The 22,027-nt window shown below is 54.0% G+C and overlaps 1 protein-coding gene across 1 annotated transcript; it reads left to right on the plus strand.

Annotated features, from left to right (window-relative positions):
• Positions 1 to 1,553: 1,553 nt before the first annotated feature.
• Wnt10 (Wnt oncogene analog 10) lies at positions 1,554 to 19,857 on the plus strand. The gene is made up of 4 exons (XM_011151312.3): positions 1,554 to 2,842; positions 10,290 to 10,543; positions 15,999 to 16,282; positions 18,213 to 19,857. The coding sequence occupies exons 1-4, from the start codon at positions 2,736 to 2,738 to the stop codon at positions 18,750 to 18,752; spliced, it is 1,185 nt and encodes a 394-aa protein (XP_011149614.1). The 5' UTR covers positions 1,554 to 2,735; the 3' UTR covers positions 18,753 to 19,857.
• Positions 19,858 to 22,027: the final 2,170 nt, after the last annotated feature.

Genomic DNA, 22,027 nt, shown 5'->3' on the forward strand with positions numbered 1-22,027 from the left:
CACCGCCGATGGCAGGAAAGGGACGACGGATCCCCGAGGTGGGAGGAAAAGGGAAGGAAAAGAGAGATGCAGAAGCGGCTACGGCCTACGGCCGCCACGCATTTTTTCCGTCTCTCTCTCTCTCTCTCTCTCTCTCTCTCTCTCTCTCTCTCTCTCTCTCCCGCGCGCGCGTTCTCTACCTCCGCTATTTCTCCCTTTCCATCCCGGTCCGTCGACATCTCGTCGTCCTCGTCCAGGCGGTTCCGTTTCTGTACGTCCCTCTTCGTCTCTCACACCGAATCTCGGGGTGGTGGCCGATGGTGGTGGTGGTCGCGTCCGGATGGTGGTGGCTATGGTGGGGGGTAGTTGGTTCCTTCGTGCCTATACCGTTCCCTATCTCTCCTTTCTCTCCCTATGGGAGGGCGAGGAGGGCCCCGTAGCCGCGCACTGCGCACCGAGTTCATCATAGACAGAGCGATCTTCCTGACAGCTTCTCGTCGGTCTTGAACGAAGGCGGAAGATCGGTCAGGTTCTGTCCATCTGTCCGGCAACGTGGTGTCGGTGTCTCGGCGAGCCGAGGAAAGAGATAGATAGATCGATAGGTGGAGAGGGAGGGAGAGAAGCAGGGGGACACGGGGATAACGAAAGTGCGTGACCTTCTTCTCGCGTTCCTCCATTGGGATCTCCGCTCCCGCGATCGCCACACATTCGTCCCGTTCCACCGTGCTGGTCGACGGTTCGCGAAACGGTTCTTAACGTCTCGTACACCGAAACAGTTCACCTTTGATCGTACCTTTTGCCTCCCCCTCTCCCTCCGCCCCGCGACCTGATCCGACAGCGCGCGGGAATCTTTTCCACCCCTGTTGCGATCCGATCAAACGCGTCGGCACCTCCACTCCTGGAGTCCCTCCAAGCGGATCAGACTCTCCTCCACCTTTTTCCCCCTTCCTCCGGCAGATCCTTCACGTCTTCCTCTTCCGCGATCCACAAAGCCTCGCCTGGCTATGTCGTCATCGTCGCACCGTGCGTGACGATCGCGGGAAGTTTGCTATTCGACTGTTTGCACGAGCGGAGCGAAAGATAGGCGCGGTTACGAGGGAGAGAGAGGCCGAGGAAGCCGCCGGTGGAAGAGGAAGAGGAGGCGGTGGTTGAGGAGAAAGACGAAGAGGACTTGCAACCGAGGACGCGGGGAAGGGGGGAAGGTGGTGATGGTCCGCGTGTGGGAGGAGTAGGAGGATCCCCGAGGGCGACTTTTCTTTTATTTGAGCTTGACACTTCGCCGCGAGCGCACACACACCGGAAGTGTCGAGTGAGACATCGCGCTCTCTTCTCTTCTTCCGACTAACGCGCGTCGAAAGATCGGCTCGTCCAGCCGTATCCACCGCTACCGAGCGAAGAAGGCGCGAGAAGAAGAAGAAGAAGAAGAAGAAGAAGAAGAAGAAGAAGAAGAAGAAGAAGAAGAAGAAGAAGAAGAAGAAGAAGAAGGAGAAGGAGAAGAAGAAGAGGAAGAAGAAGAGGAGGGAGAAGAAGAGGGAGAAGAAGAGGAAGAAGAAGAAGAGGAAGAAGAAGAAGAGGAAGAAGAAGAGGAAGAAGAAGAAGAAGAAGAAGTAAAAGAAGAAGGTGGACGACCTCGAAGTGCTAGAAGACGAGGATAGGATGTCACCGGATCTTCGAATAGACTTCACGGAGAAGGGCGTCGCGGTCGACAAGTTCACGGTGCAAATCAGATAAAGGGAAACGACGTCGCGAGATCGTCCGGAAGTCCGGACTATGCTGAAGTACTTCGCCGAAGAGAATACCAAAGAAGACCGAGCCGGTGCGACGAAGAATGTAGTGATAGTGACCACACTGTATACCTCGACGAAAACACTTGGGGGACTCTAGAGAACCCTCCAGATCGTCTTTCGTCTTTGTCGTGCACGCAAGCATCGACGACAGTATTTTTGCTCCAAAGATAAGTGTATCTAAGAAGATTCAGCGAGGTCGCCCGGGACACTCGTCTCGTTCTCTTTCTCTTTTTTCTCTCTTTCGTCGACAGTTCCTCCCGATAAACGCAACGAAGATCTCTCTAATGGGAACATACGCGTAAGTGGTTCGTCAAAGGATAGCGAAGCGTCATTACTCGACAAACGAGTCACGAGAGAAGGTAGGTGATTACACGTCGAGAACGAAGCTCCTCGTCATTGAGCGAGCGAGCGAGCCAACGCAATAAGCTGTCCCATCGTGCCACGAGAGCCAGGATCGAGACGCGTGCATGTACAAACGTTCTCTCTCTCTCTCTCTCTCTCTCTCTCTCTCTTTCGTCCGATGAATCGGCCGATCGCCGTGGAATATTATTGTCCCGGGGTAGTTTTCGGTACGACCCCTCGAAGCGGCGAAACTGCGAGCTCTCGAATCGTACGGAACGTCAAAGGAGAAGCGCCGGTGCCCGGGGCGAGGTGGAGTCCTCGACGCGTGCCAGGCTGCTGATCACAGGCACCGCGGCGAGAAGAGTAGGAGAGGGACCGTAGAACACGGGGCGAACGCGCGAGAAGAGTGACGGAGAGCGGAGGAGAAGGCGCGCGCGCGCGCGCGCGAGGGAGAAGGAGAGAAAGAGGTAGATAAAGAACGGGAGCAGCTTCCAGCATCGTCTCGAACGAGGGGTCCTTCCGTTCGGGTGCTAGGGGTGTGCAGCCCCGGACGAGGGGTCGCACTCGACTCTTTTAAAGTGGGCAAACCGTGCAAGGAAAAGGAGACGTCCTCGGGGCAATGACAGGATGCCTCCGTCTCGTACAGGACGTGCATACGAGGGACCGCCGTCCAGGATCGCCACCAGGATCGGCCCCGCGGTCGCCTTGCTGCTGATCCTCCTGGAGCATCGTCGGTGAGTGCCAGATCTGGCGATTTCTTCAACTTTCATCTTCCCAGCATGTTCCCAGCGTGTCTTTAGACAGCTTCGCAAGCAATTTGTGGCAACGTTGAGGTCGCGATCGGGCTTGCCATGTATTCGCGAAGCGTTCTCGATTTCCTAGAAGAAATCGCACGAATTTGCGCAAAGCCATCGCGATCGTGGAAAAAAGTCGCTCGATATCTCGCGATATCGCTTGTGCGATAAGACGCAAAAAAGTTTGCGAAAGACAAAATGTGTAGCGTCGCGTCCCTCTTTTAATTTGCACGCGGATCGTTGCGGCTATCGTCGTCGACTTGTTTTCGCTCACGAACGTCCCATCCGCTCTCCTCACGATTGACCGGCGATACGCGCCGCGCGTCCCTCCGGTCCTCTCTCTCTCTCTCTCTCCCTCTCTCTCTCTCTCTCTCTCTCCCTCTCTCTCTCTCTCTCTCTCTCTCTCTCTCGTACCTCTCCTCTTGTCCAGCTCCTTCACCCCGTACTCCACGGCACTCCGCCGTCGCCGTGGGCACTCCTCGGGGAAGTGTTCGCGCGCTCCGGTCCCCACGATATCCCGATGCGCCGCGATGCAGCGCATAATGCAGACGTCAAAATGTCACTCTCGCGCGCTTTGTCCGTCCACTGCGACGGAGCGCTTCAAATCGCAAAGTCGCGCACGGAGTGCACGTCATCCGGCTCTCTCGGCTCGCCAGGAGACGGCGACGGACGGCAGCGCGCGCTGGAGCCAGGAGGACCGTCATCGTCGTAGAACGAGCGGGAGCAAGAAGCTCGCAAGGAGAGCTCGCCGTGTCTAATCCCGCCGGGAAGAACCTGCGAGCCTCGGTAGCGTGGCCGACTTTTTCCGCCGCCTCGTTCCCTCTTTGCATCCACTGTGTCGACGTGCCCGACGTGCCCGCGCGCTCATAGCCCCGGCTGCGGAGAGAATTCGTCAATAGGACGCTGGTTTCTTCCCCGACCTGGTGGTCGCGTCGTCCGCTCTCTCGCCGAGAGCTGCACAATGACGAAGTGTAAATAGGCCCATCGAACCGCACCGCGCGCGCGACGAACGAATCCCGCTGTGCGATCTTCATTATGGACCTCTCTCATCGTGTTGTTAATCGCACGCCCCGTGCACCGCGGAACCGCGTTCTAAACGAACTTCCTTCTTGCGAGCGCGCCGCGCCGCGCCACGCCGCTGAAGCGACGCTTCTCGGACAATGCGCGCTTTCCCCCCCAAATTGAAAGAGAGCATCGCCTCGATCCACGCTCGGACAGGCGCGTTGAGAATCGCGGGGATTGTAGACCCGACTCGGTGTATCACTTCGAACATCGTGCACAATGCGATTGGCCGAATCAAAGCGATTCCTTAATTACCGCGGGAACGTAGCGCATCGGCCAATGGCGGGCTGACGAGACTGTCGAGCTGCCTTCGAAGCGCTCCTCGATTGATCAAGATGTTTTGCCGCTCGGCCACTTTATCAAGCGATATTGAAACGACGGACCGTCGCTGCGTCGGCTGCGCGCCGCGCAGCGATCTCCGACGCGCGATCGACACACGGCACGTCGATAAATAAAGATCGGTGTTGCGTTTGCGAAACTCGCGGGCTCCTCAATCAGTTACGTCGCAGTCGTAAAATCCGACGCGGCGCGTAAAAGTGTCGGGAGATAAATTTTGCAATCGCGGCCGCGTGTCCCGTGATAATGCGCTTCCCTCTCGTTTGTCGTCGCCCGGCGCGCGGATATCGTGGCCCGATCATCGGCGACCGCGCGACCGTTCTCGAAATATATACACACGAGCGATTCTTCGTCAATGGCGATAACCACTCGATAGGCTCTCACCACGCGTGAGATGGGGAGAAAGAGAGAGAGAGAGAGAGAGAAAGAGACCCACGCGGCTTCTTGTAAATAATTACGCCTAGCATCCGGGAACAGGACTCGATGGCGAGCCTGTTGTGCGAGTGAGTGCACGCGCGTTCCTTCACACATAAACGCGCACTTGCGCAGGTCGGACTTGCAGGACGGCATTGAATTACAGGTCTGATGATATAATAGTCAATAAACTGGTTCGTGGCGACGCGCGTTCTTCACGTCGCGTCGTGACACGCGTGCGTGGCTTTCTCTGATACGTATATAGTACGCTGTGCTACGTGCACTTTTATTTCTCTTATTTTATTTCTCTTGCCGCGCTCGCTCGAATTCGACGTGGATTAAACGCGCAACGTAAACAATCGTAGCGAATGAGCTCCGGCGCGCTCATGCAAGCGCGTTCGAAATTTTGCGAGCTAATAAAACGCTCGGAGCCGCGTCGAGATAGCTTCCAGCCTCGTCGACGGAATGAGTGTCGCCGGGCATGTCGATCTGTATCGCGTATCAGGCTTTTCAACCTGGCGAACTTGGATCGCGTGGACTCTGATGTGAGCTGTTAGCTACTGATTTACTTGCTACCATTAGCATAGGCGATCTCGGGCGATCGGTATAGAGCGATATATAAGAGAAGTTTTCGAGACTGGAAAACCTGCTGTCTCGCAAGTCAGTTTAAGCGATAGATTAGATGCGATCGGTGTGGGGTAGTGTCCGGTAATAACAGATATCGTTCCCAATTAACGTGAGATGCACGATCGAAAGCTGGAGAAACTATTCCGCGAGCGATGGGCCGAACGATAGTTTAACGACTGGGTGTAACGTGATTGGCGACTATGCCACTTGCGGTCTCCGGGGTGTGACATCATTTCCGTGGAATTTACATTATCGCGGAAGATAACGGAACCGCGAAGGTTTATTAACAAAAAGTGCCCCTGTCTCTCCCCCTTCTCTCTCTCTCTCTCTCTCTCCCTCTCTCTCTCTCCCTCTCTCTCTCTCTCTCTCTCTCTCCCTCTCTCTCTCTCTCTCTCTCTCTCTCTCTCTCTCTTCGCCTGATGCGAGCACTCCGTGGAGCTCGCTGCAAATTGACGAACAAGACGAAGAGAGAGTCCTGTTTTATCACCGAGTTACAGGTCGCCATAACTTACGCGCTAGATACCATCTGCGGAACGTAATTCGCGGTCTATCGCATTCCTTTACAATGTGCTTCGCCGCGAAATCGATTTACTCTCGTAAGATCGGGGGAAGAAGGAAGGGAGGCACCTCGATATCTGCCGCCAGGTATTCTCGCGAGTCGGGGGATCCGTGAAAAAAAAGGACGAGTTCTCTCTTTCCACTGGGTATATCCCATTAGACGCGAAATTCCGTGCCGTATTTCCCTCTCCTTCTCTTTCTCTCTCTCTCTCTCTCTCTCTCTCTCTCTCTCTCTCTCTCTCTCTCTCTCTCCCTCTCTCTCTCTCTCTCTCTCTCTCTCTTCCTCTCAAGTTCGCAAGCTCGCGCGGTGACGGGACGCGCGGGAACGGGATGCGGATTAAATAAAACACGTGCATCCCCGCATCGTCGCCATCATGGATTCTTCTGCGACCCCTTGGATTACTGCAAAAATGCGGGACACGCGCTCGCGTATCTCGTCTCCGATTTGCCCAACGGGTTCCCATGAGATCGAGCACCCGAAGCGAAACGAAACTATAACTGCCGCCGGCAAAATGCGCGCGGCGCAAGTCGATGCTCGCTGCAGTAAATCGCTCTTGCGATATGCCCTTGTACCTTTCCTCGCGTCCTTCGTCCTCGCGTGCAGTATTGAATGCGGATATCTCTCTTAATCGGAATACATCTCCGAAACGAACTTTCCATTCACTCTGCTCCGTGGTCCGACGAAATCAACCTCGCACCCTGTTTGTCGGTGCCGATGCCGGTATTAACGAAGCAAGGGAATGACCGAATCGACGGGTCCAATCGAAGCAGATAACGCTTCATCGAGAAGCAGAGACGGGCGCGAATCGCGCGGACCGGCGGAAAGAAATTTGCTCGTTCCCGACGAAACGATCGCTATACGAGCAGTTCGCGGTGGAATAATTGCCGCGGGTGCACGGCTCGTTCGTTATTCGCGAAGTGAGACGCATGCACGAGCGGCGGGGCCGGGACCGGAGGAGGTAGCGAAAGGAATCTCTTGATACAATCCGACTTCCTCCGCAGGTACGCGGTGTCTTCCGTAATTTGTTGGGGGAGTTAAGATCATTAATCTGCTTTCGGTAGATCATCAATAGCGCGAAAGATAGCAGCGTTGCAACGTTGTACCGGTAATGGGAGCTCTCAATAACCTCCGCGACCCTAACCCCCTCCCCCTCCCCCCGAGTCGCCACCCACCCCCTCCACCCTACCGTCCTTTCCCACACCGCGCACAGGGAGACTCTCTCGCCGGGGCCTTTTTCCCTTTTCTTCTTATTATACCACCCCACCTTTACCTTCCCTCACCTTCGCTACCCTCCTCTCGTTCGTTGTCGCCAATTTCCTCCTCCTCCTCCTCCTCCACATTCTCCTTCCTCCCCCCTTCGTCCCTGCCTCTCTTCGTTCACGCGGGTGCTATACACAGCTTTTACTTTAGAAGAAGCTCGTCCGCTAATTTGTACCCGCAGATAACCGAGCGACCCACGGAGAGAGCCTTGCACCCGTCCGTGACATCCTGCAGGACCCTGCGCGGCTCCGCCGAGAGATCGGCTCGCAGGAAAAAAATAAACCGCCCCGAGGTGCCGCGGGCAGATTAATGATCCTGAGGGACGGTCCCCCGCGCCAATCTAGCCTCGCGAGTCTCGTGATCGCCGATAGGATGTTTCGACTTCCCCCATCGATCCGCCGGCGCAGCCGGCATATGTTCGCGTGTTAACGAATCGCATCGTGTTAATTCTCGCGAGATTACCTCGCACCAACACATCGCGCGCGCTCCGCGTGTGACTTCCGTCGGGCTTAATAACCGACGGATACAGTCGTGTGGAGAAATGAAGGGAATACTTCTCACCGGAGATCGTATTGATACGCGCATTCGCGCGATCGCGGGCGATTTGTTTTGACTCGGCGCAGACCGAAGGTATGTTCTCGTAACAAAGATTCCGAGATACACGTCGTCCCGGTTCCGCGGCCGTAACCGTTTGAACCTGCATCTCGAAGGGCTCAGGACGAGCCGCATAAGGAGGCAGGCGCGCGTCCGGGCATGTAGAAGGTCAACTCAATGGAATTCGATGAGGAGCCAGTTTTACGGCTTACTATTTACTAAGAGTAAACAAATAAATACGACGGGCAATAAAGCTGTCGTAAAAAAAAAAGAAAAAAGAAGGGTAAAATAACAGGCAACCTAACGGTACGACGTTAGGTCCGACGTTTCGGTGAAGCGCGCGCGGTAACAGGAAATGACGGCTACGTTCCTCCGACAGCGACGTATGAACGGAGCGAGCGAACAGCCCTTCTTTCTCGTTTTCGAACACACGACGATCCGCGTGCACGGACACGCACTCGACTCACGCACGCACGCACGCACGCTCCCGTCGTTTCTTTTTTCCACCTCGAAATTAATTAACACCCGGTACGCCGTAATACGCGGCCATTAGGCAGCAGCCGTCGCTTAAGATAGCGCTTTAAGAGCTCTTCTTCCGAGAGACGGATGCCGTTATCGCGACCGAGCGGGCCACGGGGCGGGGGCGGGGGAGCGGGCAGGGACAGACGGTGGCGGAGGGTGAAACGAGGGCCCAAGGCGCGGACCTTCCTCCTCGTGCGTGTCCCATCGCGGGGCGCGCGATGGCAGAAACAGACGGCGAGATGGTACGGCTTTATCGGCTCTTTGAGAGCGTTCGCACCTCTTGACCTCGGCCTCGTAAAACCGTCTCCACGAAGAAAAGCGTACGCCCGCTCACGCGGTGCACGCGTGCGTGAAAGTGCGCGCCGTGCAGCCGCACGCGGCCGTAAAATCGCTGCTCCAGACCGCCGCGATTAGTGCTGCATCGCACCGATTCGGAGATGCAGCCGGCCCCTGGCCGGTCCGCCCGACTCCCGATATGCCTCCGGTTCATCAGCTTCTCCATTAGTTCGCGAGCGTTTTGCGAGCTTCAAGTTTCAGGAACGTACACTGCTACAACTCCACCGAGACGACCATCAGAATCGAGTAATGTCGTTTAGAGTCGCAATCATCGCAATCAGAAGCGAATGATTAAGTGGTATCGAGTGGAGATAACAGCGCGGGAGATTGCGCGAACCTTTTCGCAATTATGTTCGTTGTACTCGAGATTGTCTTTCGAGCTTGTGTCGAAGAAACAAACAAACAGAGTTTACTATTTATCTACGAGCTGTACTTCCGTCAGAATCGTCCCTGTCGGTAGTCGTCCATGGTGTATATAATTGCCTGCGCGCCGTTACCCGCGAAGAACCCGACGATAATCACTTTCGCGAGTTTGACCAGCTGGCGCACCGTCCACTTCCGCCCTTCCACACTTCGTCACTAATTACACTCGACACGTGTTAAACTAATATGTACGCTCGCGGCAACCGGGAAGAGAAATAAGCGATGAGAATGACGGTGATGCGAGTTCTCGCCTCGCGATAAACGCTGACGCGTCTCCTCTTTCTCGTTAATATATCCGCTTGCGCGTCGCGCTATCTCTCGGGGATTTCGCGATACGGAGACACGTACATAAGGATATGTATTGTAATTAACAACGGTACGTGGGAAAAATCGAATTTCTCGATAAAATTACGCTTCCGCAATCTCTCCTCGATGAAAAACTCGGGGAAACTCGGGGAGGGGGAATGTCGAGGGGATTAAACGCGTTTCCACGCGCTGCATATTCGCGCGTCCTGTACCTGCTGATAATCGTCCGTGAAATCGTCCCGGGACCTGTCGAAGTCGCGCACGACGCAAAGAGGAAAAAGGTGACGTACCTTTAATCGGCGTCTGATCCACGAGCGGTCCACGTTCACGATCGGGAATTCGATAACCGGGGAGGGGGGGGGGAGACAGAGGGGGCAGAGACAAGCGGGACGAGAGAGGATCGGGGGAGCGAGGGCTGGAAGGAGATCACGACATACCGTGAGCACGAGGAATGCCTCCAGCTGGATTCCCCGGAGCCAAAATCACTCAAACCGATCGAACGCAGCCGCTCCCGTGGGAAAATCATTTGCCTCGCTATTTGTGGACTTTGCGATTTCCAGCGAACTGGCGAGATCCCGTTCGCCGATCGAGCGCATGATCCTTATGATCCTCCGATCTTATTCGATACATAACAGACCCGTTTACGGCCTACAAGTAACATTACTAGATCGACGACTAGAAAAGCATCCGATATTCAATTCTTCCTCTTCGAACACGCGGACAAAATTCGCTGCGAGACACGCGATATCCCCCCTTATTGCACGTCCTGAGAAGGCCGTTTCACCGCATAAACTTTCTAATTCGCTGACCGGCCGACGAAAAGAAATCCGTCTCACTTGACACATTTAGTCGTTACACGACCCGACGCCCTAATGATAACCGCTTATGGCGATCGCAGAGAAATTGGCGAGCCGCGTCGATCGTGTATAATTCCGCTGCCTTTTCCAGCGCGACCTGCCTAATGAGTAATTCCGTGGATGACTGGGTGAGCGGCGACGCGGTCGTCTGCAACGGCATCCCGGGGCTGACGAAGGAGCAGCGCGAGCTCTGCCACGTGAATCCCGATGTGACCGTCGCGGCGCTCAAAGGGCTGCAAATGGCCGTGTCCGAGTGCCAGTATCAGTTCATGTGGCACAGGTGGAACTGCTCGTCCCTCACGCCCAGCAGCAGGACCCAGCAGAGCAGTGTTCTCCTTCAACGAGGTATGTACCGCGGGAACACCGCGAGAATACGTAACACTTAACGAGCGAGATTATCTGATCAGATCCGACGACCCGTGATTAATAATCCGCCGGTCCGCTAATGGCGAATTAATGTTTCCTGGATCATTAAATTCGTCGCGGTTCGCGCCATAAATACAAATGAGCGAAACACGTAAGACTCCATTAAGGGAGTCTGAAACGCGACCGGCAAAACCGCGCGAAAAACGAGAATCCTTTTCTTCTTTTTCTTCATTTTCTTTTTCTTTCGTCATGAACGCCTTGGAACAATGCATTCTCGGGCAGACACTTTTTTTCTTTTCGAGCGATTTTTCTGCCTAAGCGAAACATTATCATAAATCATCCGGTATAATACATCATTTTTGCGGACAAAAATACCATTGGCTCGTCTACCTGCTCGCTCGATCGGCACCACGGAAGCTCACCGGACAATAACAAAATCATTTACTACCGCTAAAAGTCTGACTCATTTTTGCGCCAGTAAGTATTAGAGAGTTAGAGCCGCGACTGTCGGCTGAATCTCCAACTTCCAAAAATAGCATCTCCCTTTGTACACGTTGCGTTCGACCGCGCAAAAAACGCGCGGGATATGTTAAAAAAGTCGGGTAGGACTGGAAACTTCCACTCGGTGACGTTTCGCATCCATGCACGAGCGAAAGTCCTGGATGATTCTTCATGGTGCAATCGCTGGATACGGCAACGGCTTCCACGGAGAGCACAAAGTGGAATCTTTTACGACGTCGTTGACGAGACGGCGGCGTAGGTGAGGCGAGGCGAGGCGAGGCGAGACGACGCGTTTCCTTAAATCAAAGCGCACGGTGTAACCTACCTACCCGCGCGCGGCAGGCCCCGAAAACCTGTCCCAGTTCCATAAGAAGAGCCTGCCCCTATGGCCGGCCTATTCCGGTGTGACATATAAATTCGTCGTGGCGCGTACGTGCGCCGAAAGAGGAAACATATATCGTGTCGGACGAATGCGCGAGAACGCGACATCGGGCGCACCTGACCTGAAAGCTTAAGCCCGCTTCGCGGGCCCGTCCGTCCGACCCCTCGTTATCTGCCTCCGTGGATCGGTGCTACGCCTTTTCTTGCCCGCGAGACAGAAGGAGGTGTCGATTCCACGACTTTTTCGAGAGTTATGTAAAGCGACCCGCCCGCCCGCCCGGCCGATCGTGGAATTCTAACGAGACCTTCGGGACGCACGTAACGTCCTTTTTCACGTTTCGCGACTCGCAGCTCCGTTCCCACCGACATTCATTTGCCGCCCTTCCGAGCAGAAACGCCGCCGCCGGATGCCGCTCGAGAAATGATTCAATGTTTGTAATCTCGCGGGACCGCCACAACGACAGCGGTCACAACGATTGACAGCGACCGGTGCAACAATCCGGAGAGCAATTGCGGTTGTTGTCCGGTTCTACCAGTGATAATCCGCCACTCTATCTCAGCACAATGCGTCTTGGAAAGACTCGCTTTCCGCTTGGAGTCCCTTTCGTCGTGTGCGACAGACGTGATGCATTTAACGGCCGCTTGAATTTTTGCGAGAATGTTTGCGTGCGACGGAAATTGTGTGCGTGGGAGACCGAGTGTACGAAGAAGGTTCGATTCACCGATTATCCGTAACATCGACAACAACTGGCGGGTCATTATTAGATTTTGCTCGTCGTCGAGTCAGAGGGCAGCAGCTTCCGAGAAGCGCAGGACCTCGCGCTGTTCAAGTATCGCTCGCCCAATCCCGGCTTCCTTGCTTTTCGAGGTAGAGACTTCGGTGGCCAGGTGAGAGGACGGTGTCCGCGCGACCATTCGACAAATCCACCGTGTCAAATTCGGGCCTCGGCATCTCGTGGAGAGCCCGTTCACCGAGCTAAGTCACTCGGACACGGTCCTCTCGCCCTCTCATTGCTCTCAGCACGACCCTGCTTTCCTCTGCCGCTCTCTTCTCGGACGTCTCTTTCTTTCCACCTCTCGTCACGACTTCGCTGGGCTTTCGGCAAAACGACTTAATGTATTGTGAAAAATACACGAAACCGACATTTGACCGCTGCGACGGGGTCGCACGGCCCACACAAGGAGACGAGTAGACCCAACGCTCATTCGCGTTACCGACTTGTTGACGGCGCATCACCGCCGACAGGATTTTCAATCGTAAATATGGAAATGCCTCTAACGTCCGAGTGTGCGTGGCGGTTCCTTCTTCTCCCATTTTCTCAGGAGCCAGTCACTCAGAGTCGGTTTTTTGACCTCTCGCCCAGGTTAGGATTCCGGGACGTCGTGGGGTCTATCCACGAAGATGCGCTCGATTAACGGACATGATGGAGCTCGTTAAGGGTCTTTCACGTAAAAAGCGAAAACGAAGGTCAAGCTGGCCGAGACCTGGCCCGTAAGCCAATCGCGCGTCGATCACCCTCCGTATTAATTAAGGGAACGACATCGTGCGCATCCGTGTGCAAGAGTAATAAGTTACTTTTCGTCCGAATCGGACAAAGACGCCATTAATTGACCGAACTCGTTGTACCGGTTTCATTAATACGCCTGTAGTCCGCAGCAGCACGAAGCAGGACGACACTGCCGACGTTCTTGCGCGAGTTGCCTGCGTTCGCGCGTACGCTATCTATTGAGTCATCCGAGTCCCCGATTCGCGGGTTCGACCAGCTCTATCTACGATAAAAATGCCTCGACACCGCGTATATCGCAGATTAAAATACCCAATCAAAGCGCGACGAGTCGCGCGAGGAAACAATCGAGCGATCGGACGAACCGAATTAATTCTTCGATATTGACCGCGTCAGTCCTGTAAAGAATTCTGCGGATATCCTGCGTATCTCTCATATGGTGCACTCATATGGTAAGATGACGACTCGACGACGCTGGCAGGATTGAACTCGTTCGTTCACCCGCATCGTTCGATTCCGCATCTCCGGAATACGCCGCCGCGTTCCTGGAGGACACGCGTGTCCTCGCGAAGACCTCCCGAGTGCTATCTATTGAGTTATCTAAATACTGATCCGGGCCTGACACGCGAGAGAGTAGCGCAGGACCCGCGCACCATCCGTCACTACGTCGAGCCGCGGCGAGGCGAGGAGGCGAAGGAGCGCGGAGACTACTACCGCGCGTTCCTGGAGATTCTTCCCTGCCCTCCGCCTCTCGGCGGGCTCTCTCCGTGGCTGTCCCTGGGAGCGAGGAAGAGAGAAAGAGACAGAAGAGACGTACAACTCCCCGCGGAGGATTTATTACGCGTCCCCTCCGCTTCTCTCGCTGTCGAGAAACAGCGGCGATCTCGCGGCACGGTAGCTATCTGCATTATAAAACAGTTGCTGCCAATAGCCGTATATAGCGAAAGCTCCCAACGATTCCTCCCACCACCGTGGGACCATATAAAGGGACCCTCCTTCTCACCCCCTCGTGCCGCGACTCCTTCTCCAGCCTGACCGCGACGCGCGCGCGCGCGCTCCTCTTCGCCGTCGAGAGGGTTAGCATCCTCGGCGACGCGGCGCGTGATACGCGGCTTTGGACTCGCGGTGCTCGTCGGGAACCCCGACGATCCACCCTAGGTTCTCATTCTCCATGGCTCTCATTCCTATCGGCCCGCTGAATCTCCTCAAGAAATGTCTCCTCCCGGTCGTCCATGTCCGAAGATCGACCTCCGGGACGATCCTCAGCGGAGGAGGCTCTTTAACGTCGCGCAGCGACGGCCGACGAAGAGCGACGTAATCAGCTGCCAGCTGTCCGACTGCCTCCCGCGCTGAGGGACGGTCAAACGGATCCATTCTGTCGGGCGATCTAGTAAACGGGATCGACAGCGGCCGAAAAGATCTCTCTCGTTGTCGTCGGGTGCCTGACGTCCTGGTGCGCGCGCGGTTGTAAGACGCGGCGACGGGAGAAGTCGCATATTTTATTTCGATTATAGTTGTGTGTCGCGACCACGTTGTTGAGAACACTCGTATCGAATGAGCACGATCGAGCTACGCTCTTACGATTTTCAACTTCAAGGGGAGAGAGAGAGAGAGAGAGAAAGAGAGAGGACAACCGTCTCAGTTTCGAAACTCAAAGAGTCGGTGCGCTTCTACGTGGTATCGTTTGTAAGTTGACAGCCACCACCGCCGCTTCGAAAGCAGCCGTCCGTCAATCGCGTCTGGACGACGTCCCAGAGATCTTGGGAGACCTTGAAGGACCCAGAGAAAAACTGCATTTGACGTCGCATTACTTATCCGCGGTGGGCCACGGCCTAACTTTGTGCAACAAGCTCTGCCGTGCAATGTCTACCTACGTATTTCGTCGTACTTTCTCTCCCTTCGATATCGAATATCGCGGGAACATACGTTACGAACTCGTACGTTACAATTTCGTTCGAGTGTTCATCACGCTCGCAAGTGTGAAGGAGTCGGCTGAGAGGATTCGGTTAGTTCGAGAAGCGATTTGCGTTGCAATATTGTAACTAATCTTATCTTATCTGTCAAGCGCTCGTGTGAAGTTCGATGAAAACTGCGGATGGGACGCGGAAGAATGAAGATTGTCGAAGTTTGCCCGGGAGGCCCGGAGGCCGAGTGACGCGACGATTTCCGCGCGATTTCCGCGGGAGAATCGGGCGAGAAATCGGCCGATTTGTCCGCGGGTGACTCGCGGAGACAGAGTTCGGCGTCGCGTCTTCAGGCACCCCGTCGCGAGATCGTTTATACATGCGGACAGTGGATGCCCGCCGGCCGCCGTTGCTGATGGCCGCGCTTTGTTTTGACGGACGGCTGAATAATCTACCTCTGAACTGCGTCTGATGGCTGTCCGTCCCATCTGTCGGCCCGAGCTCGCTACCGAAGTTCCTTCTAAGGAAGCTCGGCTTCACCGGTGTCCCGCTGTTTCATGCTCATTCCTTTGCTCGCGAGAGGAGAGAAGCGAATGCGATATCGCAGCCTTGCGTATATTATCCGCCAATGCCGCCGTCGTGCCTCTCGCCAGCGTCGCCGACGACGAGCGGCAATTTGCTGACTCTCGACAGAGACGATCGCAGAACGGACGGACGAGAGTGTCTTTCCCGATGCCTCGATGCGTCTCTCAAACAATTGGCCGCCGGTACTTGAGGATTCTGAATCGGAGTTGTATTACCTCGACGCGCCCCTGCTCCGTCGCGATCGGAGGACTGGACGTTCGATCGAACGGTGCAAAACGTGCGGTAAATTAAATGGAGAAGCAAATAGCATCGTCTATTCGCGGCTGCTCGGGGCGGTCTTAAAATTGCGAAATGTCCTACGTCCCGACATTTTTACTTCAAAATGACGGGAAAAATTCGTGGGAGATTCGTGGCAGACTGTATATGTTAATTCGAAAGCTAGGTGTCGCGAATCTCGTAAATCACAAATCGCGGAATAACAATGTAATATCGACGTGAATAAACATCGATGGCGGGATTTTATCGCGACTACCCATCGGGAATTGTTCTGCTTCGCAGGCTACAGAGAGACGGCCTTCGCCTACGCGATTTCGGCAGCTGGCGTGGCTTACAACGTGGCTCGTGCCTGCAGCATGGGCCGCTTGCTCTCCTGCGGCTGCGATCCTTCAAACTACAGGGGTAAAACGCCGGCGAAGGCCAGAGGCGTCCAGTGGAAGTGGGGCGGTTGCTCTCACAATCTCGACTACGGCATAGAATTCTCGAGACAGTTCCTAGACACGCGGGAGAAAGCCGGCGACATACAGTCTACAGTGAATCTACACAACAATCAAGCCGGTCGTCTGGTAAGCGCTACTTTCGCAACTCCGTCGTCGTGGTTAAACTCCGGATGTGAGCGTGACATCCGTTAAACAGCGGATATTTGAGCGTATACCTCTTCCCCTGAGAAGATAAAACAAGATGGGAAACAAATATTAGACGTCCCGTATTATTCTTATTTTCACCGCGTAGCTGTCTGTACAACCGCGTCAGCTCTTCTTTAAGAGGCCTTTAGGCTAACGAAGATACGCGATCGCGGAATCTTGGATAAAGTTCCTCGAAACATCAAATTGACGGGGACTTTTTCATTATTACCGTAGCAACAAAGTTTTCCATTCGATTGAAAGTCTCTCATTTCCTGCTTAAAATTTTTTCCAGCTATATGTCACGCTCGATTCTGTTCTCTCCTTCCTCCGACGTGAAAGAATTCGAGACGCATCTTAAGCATCTTGAGCAACTCGAGAAATATCGTAACGACCTCCGTGTACATACATATACACAGACTATCCCACGGTAAATGATGCACCATCCTGAAGCAGACGCGCGCAAGAAATGTACCGTTAAACGGTCGGCGGGGAATCCCGAGGAAGCGAATTCGCAATCGCGTGCCGCGTCCGCCCGCGAATAACGTAGCGCGCACGCCACGCCGCCGCGTCCTGCCGCGAGTCCTGCCGCGTGAGAGTGCGGCTTCGAGTTATCCTGCGCGCGCGGTTCTCCTTTCTTCGTCCTTCCTTCTCCGTTCTACCTTTCCGCCGGCTTTTACTTTTTAGCGGTGCGTGCTCTTCTTCCCTCCCTCCCGGCGTCGCGAGAAAGGGAGAAAAAGAGGATGCAAAAAATAAAAGGAAGGAGAAACAAGGAAGGAAGGAGACAAGGAGGGAGAAAGAGAGAGCAGAAAAGGGCAGGAGGAAGAGAGAGAGAGAGAGAGAGAGAGAGAGAGAGAGAGAGAGAGAAACCCTCTCCTCCTTTCCTCCGCGGACCTCTCCATGCTCGCTCTCTCGCCTCGACGTTATTAAGACGAAGCCCCAGGCTGGACCACCCAGCCGTAGACTCATTAACTGTTTTGTACGCGACACCTCTTTGTTTAAAAGAAACTAGACCCTCCCCTTTCTCCTTTCTCTCTCCCTCCCCCTGCCTCCAACCCTCCTCTCTCTCTCTCTCTCTCTCTCTCTCTCTCTGTTTCTTTCAATCTCTCTATCTTAATCTCTCTCTGTCTCTCTCTCTCTCTCTCTTTTTCCTCTCGTCTCTCGCCCTCGCCGTTGACCACCCTGTGCACCCTGCGCATCCGAGCGACTCGTACCTGTTTGTACAGCGTGTTAGAACCGGCGTTTTTCAGCCGAGACGTCGCAACGGCGGTATCGCGGATATCGCAATCTGAGGGAAAGATTCGATTCGGCCCGCCTCGTCCGCCGGGCCGAAGGCTCGAACGGCGACGGAAAGGCTGCGCTCGAGCGTGGCAGACATAAATGAAAAAGTCGATCGACCGTTTCGTATAAAATCAACCGACGCGGTGGCGACTTCTCGGCGTAATTTTGTCGCTCGGAATTGTTGATACGCGGTACCTCGGCGACACCTCGGCTCTTCTTCCTTTTACTCTACGAGGCTCATCCGCAGAGTGTAATGTACAGTAATGGACAGTAACATCAAAGAGGAAAATGTTATCAAAAAAATCTTTCATCTCTTTATTCTTCGCTATGAAATATGTTGTGTGAAAGTACGGGGTAAAGCGATCTGAAGTTCAAAATAATGCATAACTGTGAAAATTACTCTCCGCGGATGAACCTCGCGTAAATTCCGGCATCAGCTCGGGCCTCGTGTAATAAACTTTCGACAAAAGAACAGTTCTTAGCGAGAGAGTCATTTGCAGGAAGAGTCATCAAGACGCGTCGTGTCGCGCATTCACACGCGAAGCTTACGACGACAACAACACAACATATGAATGTTTACACACGATTGCAGGCGGTGGCGAAGAACATGCAGGTGCGCTGCAAGTGCCACGGCATGTCCGGCTCGTGCGAGCTGAAGACCTGTTGGAAAGTCGTGCCCGATTTCCGGCTAGTCGGCAAGGTCCTGAAGGACCGCTTCAGGAACGCCGTTCTGGTGACGCAGAGCAACCTGGGCAGCGTGACGCCGACCATGAAGAATCGCAGCTCCCGTCGGCGGAGGCTCGAGCGCCAAAGGCGACGGAAGAGTCGCGTCGATGAGCCCGCGGGAGGCCGCAAGAAGAAACAGCGGAGCCTCGCGAAGCAGCTCTTTTATTACCAGAAGTCGCCGAATTTCTGCGAACGGGACCCCGCGGCCGACATAGCCGGCACCGTCGGCCGCAGGTGCAACAAGACCAGCACCGGCGGCGACGGCTGCGGCAGCTTGTGCTGCGGCAGGGGTTACAACGTGGTGCGACATCGGCGGACCGAGCGGTGCAACTGCCAGTTTCGCTGGTGCTGCTTCGTGCATTGCCAAAACTGCACGGTGGACGAGTGGATCACGGTCTGCAAGTAAGGCAGCTCTCGGAGGAAGAGGTCGAAAAGGACGAAGGTTTAAGACTGACGAAATGTCGAGCCGGTGAACGCCGTTCGTTCCGCGAGCGGCTCGAAGCGGATCGGCGGAGGTCGAAGGAGAGCGGACGTTGACGGGTTCGCGCGGTCTCTCGAGATGATAAGAGAAGCAATTAGTTATCTCTAGTGGACGCGCGAGACTGTGCTCGTTCGCTCGTTCGATTGTAGGATGTAAGACGATAGGATTAAAGATACGGTTCTTATTGAAGTCGAGAAGTTATACACCAGCCACACGAATTTCTCCTGGGCGATCGAGATCGGAGAGCGAATCTCTCTCTCTCTCTCTCTCTCTCTCTCTCTCTGTCTTGCCCTCTCTTTTCTCTCTACTGGCTTCGCAGAGCTCTGCGAACGTATTAGAAACGTAATACTCCTCGTTAGCGAGATTAAATCCGATTTCTACGAGAAGTGAAACCCCTGTGAATTCGATCGTAATGCAATGCTTTGTTTTCTCGGCGGCGTGTCGTCTCTGTCACGGGTCAGCACGTTAATTGCGCTATTCGAGAGTCCGTATTAATGTTTGCGACACGACAGTAAAACGGCAAGAGAGGCTTGTCCATCATTGAAACGTCCAAATCCAATTTCTGCGTAAACGACCGTTGTTGCAGTGAATCCGTCGCGACTGACGCAGATCGTATTCTATTTACTCAAAGCCCCTTGCGCGGATATTATATTTCGTACCATCGATACTTGACAGTTGTATCTGCGAGACAATCTGATCAGGAGCGGCAAGGATACTTGAATCAATGCAGATGTTCAACGAGATCGCACTAGAAAGGAATTTACATTTCGCTCCGCAACGCTCCGCAATAACGCGAGTAATAAAGAAGAACGATTTATACATAGACTAAGCGAACCCTATAATTTATTTATAATGGCGCCCTATTTAATTGATATTTAATTTTAACTTCTACGTGAACTGTAACACCTCCATCACAGTATTATTAGACAAGACTCGTGCCTCGTTCGACGCGGGCACGGTTGTATACAATTTAACAATGCGCGTACAATAAAGAGAGTTCCTTTAAACGACGCACATCGCACGTTTGTCTCCGGATGTCCTTTTCGAGTTACTGTACCAATGTCTGGTCGGCACGAGCGATTTATCTCTCAAGTGCGTGCGATTGTCTCGCGAGCAGAAGTGAAGACAATGAGAGCGATACTTTGCGTGTTTTCAGAGTCTCTTTCCGACTTTTTTGCCTTGCCCACCGAATTGCGCGCACGACCTCCTTCCTTATCGATCACCGTCTTAAATGACGGCGCTTTAAAACCTCGGGAAAATCTGTGCCAATCCCATCTTTACCGAGAAAAAAATACGCATTTCAGCTAAGCCACGGAATTTCCAACAATGAAAGCTAATTGTCTTACCGCGTCGTTCCTAATTATATTCCTGTCTAGCAACGTACTGGCGACTATCACTATCGATGATATCACCGGACGACATCATCCGGTGAATTCCTCGGTTTCGACAGTGTTTTCGCGCAATGTTCATTGCGAGTCGCTCCGGAGTTAAAAAAAAAAAAGTTCGCTCTTGAAATTTAAAAAATCGCTCGATATCGCGTTAAAAACGTCTTCGATATGTTATCTGTTCGTTTTTCTCGTATTTCCAACAGACCTCGCGATCGGGTTCACTCTCGATTCTCGTGACTATAATTCAGACCGCAACACGGATAAGTCGATACCGTACGGGTGTCGTCCTTTGATTCGAGCCGCCAATAATCCCGAAGTGTGACCGGTACAAGCTTTATCGTGCGATCGGCGATTCGTCTTTTGCTCGGACGATCGACAGGGCCGGGCGGAAAAAGCGCGAGAGGGGTGGCGGGTCGCCGCAAAGGGTCCGGAATGAAGGAAGGGAGGACAGATGGACGGACGGACGGACAGTAGGTAGGTAGGTAGGTAGGTAGGTAGGTAGGTACGCGCCGAAGATGAAGCGGAGAGAGAAAGAGCTTATTGATTTTGTATGAGACGATGAACGGCGCGAGCGAGATGGCCAGAGATAAGTTCCGCGATTCGCGCGACTCGTACGTGATCGGCACGGGGATGGCCCTCATAAGCGTCGGGCCACCGGACGACGACGGTCGCGGTCGAGAATCCGCCATCGCGCCATCAACCTCCCACGACATCCGCGACATATTCCCGACGGCAAAATTTCCCCTTTCCTTTTGTCACCTCGCGCTGCGGTAACATATTAAATTAACGAATTTAATATTCATCTGTTTGTCGCATTATCCCGTCGCATTATCTTGCAAAAGCAGCTTCTAAGCGCTCTTCGAGGGCGAGGCAAAGATTGGTAAGATCGACGCGAAATCGCGATTTCGTTCTTTGTTCTTCGGTGCGACCGGTGGCAACGTTCGAGTGCCGATCGCTCGTCATAAACCGCGGGTGATTACCGAGTTATTTTTAACCTCACGGGCGAAAGAGGGCTAATTACTTTTTTATGGGCTCCCGGGGATATCGGCGCGTAACAAACTACCAGGTTGACGACGCGGAGAAATGCACAACAAAGTGGGCAGGATGCGCGCCCGCCGCCGGTAAAAGGACGAAATCCGGGGAAGCGGTCGCGCGCGCGGCAAGAAGGCGCGGTAAGGCGCGCATCCGCATTAACTGCACGGCCCCGCGAACGGCGAGCGGCTCCCTTTGACGGCGACAGAGGCCACGACGACCCTGAAGAAGCCGCGATAAAGCGCATTAATTTATCGCGCGCCCTCCCCCCTCGGAGGAGATCTTGCTCCGAGGTGCATTGATCCAAAGAACGAGATTAGAAGCGAGCGAACGCGCACGGCGCGATTTCTTCTCTCTCGTTCTCCTTTCTTCTCTTTCCTTTTTCTTCTTTTATTTATTTATCGTTGAGTGTCGAGAGGGCGCACGCACACACGCAACCGACATTACGCGGGTATGCAACAGCGGCGGTGTGAACACTCGAATCTCGTAACTTTCATAATGTGAGAGAGAAACTTTCATTACGTAAGACACGAAGTTTTGAGCACACGATAGAAGTTCCCGACTAAGAGAATTGTAAGAACGGCAATTTCACTCCGCGCTAAGCATTCTAATTGAAATATATATACCGGCGAAGAATGCTGTTCAATAAAAGCCTCGCTGCTCACGAGATAAGATAAACTTCGCATTAAAGTAGCATTAGCTCTGCGTATAGTCTGCGACAATGCGACGGGATAAAGAGCGGCGGGCGGGATTGTTACCGAGGCAAAAGGTGACGATCGT

Source organism: Harpegnathos saltator, unplaced genomic scaffold (genome assembly GCF_003227715.2).
Source record: "Harpegnathos saltator strain DR-91 unplaced genomic scaffold, Hsal_v8.6 scaffold374, whole genome shotgun sequence".
In the NCBI taxonomy this organism is placed as follows: Eukaryota; Metazoa; Arthropoda; class Insecta; order Hymenoptera; family Formicidae; genus Harpegnathos; species Harpegnathos saltator.